Source organism: Falco punctatus (assembly GCF_963210335.1).
Source record: "Falco punctatus genome assembly, chromosome: Z".
Lineage (NCBI taxonomy): Eukaryota > Metazoa > Chordata > Aves > Falconiformes > Falconidae > Falco > Falco punctatus.
In genome coordinates, this window is record NC_137586.1 from 84,512,464 (window position 1) to 84,517,609 (window position 5,146).

Consider the following 5,146-nt stretch of genomic DNA (forward strand, 5'->3'; position numbering starts at 1 on the left):
AGCTTATGGTGGCGTGGGGAGAATATAGTGGTGACATGTTCTGAAGGAGAGAAATAAGCAAGTTATATGTAAATACTTCAGTCAGTTAAAATGCTAAAAATGGCTAAAAACGAAAGGTAAAGCAGCTAAAGTGTCATGAACAGCACTGCCTATATTAGATTGTATTTACAGTGGTTTTGTCTTCACAAAAAAATGAATGCCAACACTGGGAGAACAGACATACAAGTTCTAAAAAACTGAACTTCAAAAGAATGCCAATTCACAAATTTCAACTAAACAGCAAACGTGCTTTAGATACAATCTGTGTTTAAGACACACCTCAACAAACAACACTTAAGCAATTCCATTAAACTTCAGGTATGGCCACCACAGGATGCCCTTCTTTAAATCTCTTTCACATGCAAACACTCTATAAACATTTTAAAAATCGTCATTTTACACTGAGGGCCACAGCCTAATTCACTGAAACGCAATTCTGCTGTTAATTTTTTGGGAGGGAGACCTAGGAACAGATTCCTGTGCTGCCTCGGTGGCATTAGTGCATCTCCTTTCGTGAAACCAGTACACGCTGCACCAACGAACCTGTGGGGCTGCGCTGGACCCCAGCAGGCATGTAATGCACGTGCACTTCTTGGAATCCTTCAGAGATTTCAGTGTTTTGCTAAACGGCTTGATTTGACACTAATGACACCCTATGAAGCAGCTGAGCTGCTCCGGTTTTCTAAGATATTTTTCTCATGGTGAACAATTAACCTCCAAATTACTCTTACCACAGCTATTTCGTCGTGTGGAACTAGTAACAGGCTTTTTGGATGATCCATCGTAAGAAGTGTTTGGTTTTGAACCAGGAAGAGCTGCAGCATCACTTTCCTCCACTCTCTTTGCCGACAGGCGAGAATTACAAACCTTTCCAGATCCCTTCCTTGATCTGAATGAATAGGAGTTCTGTAAATTTCCCCCTTCATAAACACCTCCAGGTCTTCTCCCAAGTCCGTTTCCCAAGTCTCCACATGTCATGTCATCCTCTTCTGCTTCCTCCATCTTCGGCACCTGGGTTTTAGGTTTGTTGTTCCCCCCCCCCCCCCCCCCCCAGTCCCCTGATTGAGGGCACTCCGCCGACTGGCAGCGTGAACACCGCCTTCCTCAAAACAAATATTTTACCTGGAAAACCAGAAAAAAATCCGTAATTAAAGCAGCAAAACAACACGAAAGTAAAAAACCCTGAAGGTGCTGCTGGGCGGCCGCTCCACTCCCGGGTCCGGGCTGCCAGCAAACGCCGCCCCCGTCACACGCAGACCGCGAAGCGGCGACACCTCCCGCTGCGGGCCGGGCTGCGGCCGGCGCCCGGGCGCCGGTGCAATGCCTCGGTGAGCCCCCGCCGCCCTTCCCGCTGCCGGCCCCGGCCCCTCTCCCGGAGCCCCCGACCCACCTGCCCGCCCTGCCTCGGCTCTGGTCCCCCCCGGGGCGGGCTGGCGCCTTGGCGGGGCGGGGGGCGCACCGCGTCCCGCTGCCGGCAGGCGGAACAGCGCCCCTGGAGGCGGCCCGCAGCGCAGGGCGAGCGCCGCGGGTGGGGGTGGTCCTCGGTTTTTAACAGAGGCCTACAGTCCGCCTACAGCCGCCCTCGTCCACAACAGCATTTTACAAATGCTAAGCAGCTTTTAAGAGCGTCACGTTACTCGACGAGACGTGGCCATTCAAAGCGTTCTCAAGAACCCATTGTGCCCAGGCACTTCCACGGCAGAGACCACCCTCCACCTGCTCTCCTATGCAAGCAACAACCCTGAAATCGGCCGTTCAAGAGCAACCAACGCATGTATCCTTGCGTTTCCACGACATTTGGTCCCGATTCTGCAGGGAAACTCCAGATTTTTCGCTGTACTGGCTTATACAGGGGTCAAATTGCTGGTGCACCATTACTCAGTAAGTCTCACAAGTCTATGCCAAATTCAGAATAAAAAAAAAATAGAACCTTAAATATGTAACCATAATACTCTTTACAACAGCAATTTTCAAGCAAACGGAGTTCTACTGTTCAGATTCATATATGTAAAAAGTTTATTAGCTAAGCACTTTCTACAGAATCTTTCACAGGGCTTTGCAAGTCACCTTTCCAGTGGGATATTTCTGCTTTGCACAACAATGTTCTCCTGGGACCCAGGCTTTACAAACAATTAGAACAGATGGCTGCCAGTATTTTTAAGTGTAACCATGTTCTGGATCACTGCAGGTTCATTATCCTGCCAAATGGTATATTTCCTTGATAAACTTACAGTGATAAGTATGTTCCATGATTGGGATGGGTGATGGTGAATAACAGACTGAAAAAGGAGAAAGAAAACTTCCTGTTTAATATTTCACACCAGTGCAGATATAGTGCCTATTTCCTTACACCTTAATTCCTGAAGTTCTGTGTAATCATTTTAAAGTATCCCTGTTGGGGCTTTTGCTGTATTGAATGATTATCCTGAACTTTGAAGCAAGTGGAAAAATACTGAAGAAATAAGACGAGGGCACGATCAGAACAGTGGAATGAAGAGGGAGGAACAAATTGCAGGTGCTTGCACAAAAACAGGGCCAGCAGGACGCGATAAGAGGAGCTGGGAAACAACAGAAAAGAGCCTACGTGCCTGAAAAAGTAGAAACAGAAATCTTGCCAATAAACAATTGTTAACCAATCATATTATTATACGCCTGTAAAATAGCCAATCATATTATCACACGCTTATAGAGTGCCTTATAAAAGTTACTTGGTTTGTACAATAAACGGATCAGATCTTGAACTCCATGAGTATTTGAATCTGACTCCTGCTCGCCCAGAATGCCCGCAGCATATCCCTCTTACCAAGTCACTTCTCTTCCCTCCAAAATAAAGCACTCTCCTTAAGTTACATCATGCATCCCCTCACTCTACATTAGCCTCCACAAATTCAAGAATACTGCGGAGTATAGCAAGTTTTAGTCTAACATTAGAAACAGATTAACTCCTTTTCAGGACATTTATCCCTTAGAAATCAAAAGCTCCTCAACTGCCATCAGTTATCAGAATTTTACAGTTTTCTTGGAGGAGGTGGCAACACAATTGGTTTTAATTGTAACCTCCAAAAAATTCTGTTACTGAACCTAGCTCCTGCTAAGGGCAACCATGTCATTTTTGTCCATTCATTCACTGCTGAATTTTCACTTGTGTCAGTTCTCCTGTGTGCCTCTCTCCCAGAGTGTTTCCGAGGCTGTTGCACAAAACCTTACAACCTGGCTATTCTGAACCTTCTAGTGCACAACCATATAAGATTACAATAAAATTAATTTTAATTTATCATACAAGAATTATGAATGTCATTTATGAAACCCTCCCAGGAAGACTTTTTCACCAAATGTCAATTGTTGTCCCTCATCCATTGCTCAATCCATTGCATAATCTGATCCAAATTTCTTTCTAGGTCTTCTGGAGTGTTGCTGGGTAACTGGTGTACAATTTCCTCTCTATAGGAACACACAGCTTCCTCATAAAGTGTCTGAAAAATTTCACACTGAATGTTGTCTTGCAGCTTTTTCCCTTTGTAGCCCCTAGAAAACAAAAACAAGACACAGCCTTAGATATGCAGACAATGATAAAGTATTCTATAGAGAATCAGTGACTTACATCCTAGAAAATTTTCTGATGAAGTTACACAACAGTACTTTGCTTCGTTTACTCCATTGACGTACCTGCTTTCAAGTCTGTCATACAGAAATGAATTTTCTGTACGAAGTACAAATACTATATGAAACCACCGCTCAGGGAAAAAATCACAGCCGTGATAATCGACAATAACTCCACCCTCACTCATCTTATCTTCTAGTTCATCAACCACCTACAAAGGAAACAAAGACAGGCAAGTTTATCTGAAGTTACAGAAAATCAAAATATAAAAATGGTAAGTTTAAAAGTTGGACTTACCCTATCTTCATCCAAAATTGGACAATCATATTCCTCATCAAAACCTTCATACAGTTCTCCTGCAGCAAAAAGTAATTTGTGGAAGCTTGTGAAGTAACAGTAGCTATTAATACTATTTATATTGTTGTTTATTTCAAGTGGATGCAAACAAAAGGTAAGTGTTCAGAGCAAAGAACACTTCGCCTACAAATCCGTGTAAGAAATAAGTTTGTTATTGATGACCTAATACAAAGGATGCTACTGTTACATACATTATTTTTTAACTCACACTGGCAAAAACCATTAATGTTAAAGCAAATTAATTCCCTTTTCATTTGGTATGTAATACATACACTACAAGCCTGTAGTTACACAAAGCAAAAATATTGTAATAGTGAAGGACTACTTTGTTAATATGGCCTACCTTCTTTTGCCATGTCACCCACATTAATATAGGTCATTCCTGCTCTCGATGCAAGTTCTTTTCCGAGCGTGGTTTTCCCAACACCTGGAGTACCTAAAAACAGAACTCCATATATAAAATGGCAAGAGAAAAGCATGCAAATCCTCTTTAAATAACTTTCAAAGGAATCAAAAAGTAACCTTTAGTCAGTCAATGTTGGTAAGTTCGTATCAGTTTTCTTTTTAGGGTGCAAAAAGGGGTATGACAAGGACAAATAAGGGTGACTTCTAGAAATTAAAACAAACAAAACCAAAAAAAAACCACGTGGAAAACTCTCGCTTCGTGCACAAGTGTTATTCTAACTGGGATGACAGAAAAGCAAACCTCACACCATATAAAAGCCCTAGCCAATACAGAAAAGCCCCGAGTTTCCATGCGGAGCCGCCCGGCACCGCCTCCACACGGGCCTCGCACCCCGAACCACCCCGGGCTGCGAAGAGGGCGGGGGCCGCTCCCCGCAGGCCCAGTCCCAGCCTGGCCGCGCTCGGCAGTCCCGCCGCTCCCCGCCCCAACGGGGCCCGCACACCACCAGCGTCCTCCCGCTCCCCTTCGGCCCGGGACCCAGCCCCGCCGCCCCGCACCGGTGAGCAAAACGTTGGGCCGCCTCATGGTGTCGCGCCGCGCCGGCGGCCACTGGTCGCCTAGGCGACACGTGCGCGGGGGCCTCCGCCGCCGCCGGCGCACGCCGATGACATCACACGCACTGCCCGCAGCCAGGCGCGCCGCGGGCAGCTAAGAGCCGCCGCAGCAGAAGGGCCCCACGGGAG

The 5,146-nt window shown here is 45.7% G+C and overlaps 2 protein-coding genes across 5 annotated transcripts in view; both read right to left on the reverse strand.

The window, feature by feature from the left end:
• Positions 1–1,915, reverse strand: part of ZFYVE16 (zinc finger FYVE-type containing 16) — a 46,594-nt gene extending 44,679 nt beyond the window's left edge. Inside the window, exons 1-2 of one of the 3 annotated variants that reach the window (XR_013924940.1) lie at positions 1,430–1,915; positions 771–1,161 (exon numbers count right to left, since the gene is read on the reverse strand). The gene's annotated coding sequence lies outside the window, so the exon portion shown is untranslated. The other 2 variants (XR_013924941.1, XR_013924942.1) reach the window with 2 other exon arrangements.
• A 116-nt stretch (positions 1,916–2,031) lies between these two features.
• AK6 (adenylate kinase 6) lies at positions 2,032–5,083 on the reverse strand. Of its 2 annotated transcripts, XM_080372547.1 has the most exons (6): positions 4,961–5,034; positions 4,520–4,606; positions 4,341–4,433; positions 3,938–3,996; positions 3,706–3,851; positions 2,032–3,564 (listed from the first exon to the last, which is right to left on the reverse strand). In XM_080372547.1, the coding sequence occupies exons 3-6, from the start codon at positions 4,375–4,377 to the stop codon at positions 3,375–3,377; spliced, it is 432 nt and encodes a 143-aa protein (XP_080228673.1). In that variant the 5' UTR covers positions 4,378–4,433; positions 4,520–4,606; positions 4,961–5,034; the 3' UTR covers positions 2,032–3,374. The 2 variants fall into 2 exon arrangements, with proteins under 2 accessions (XP_080228673.1, XP_080228672.1); XM_080372546.1 differs by lacking the exon at positions 4,520–4,606 and having other exon boundaries at positions 4,961–5,083.
• Positions 5,084–5,146: the final 63 nt, after the last annotated feature.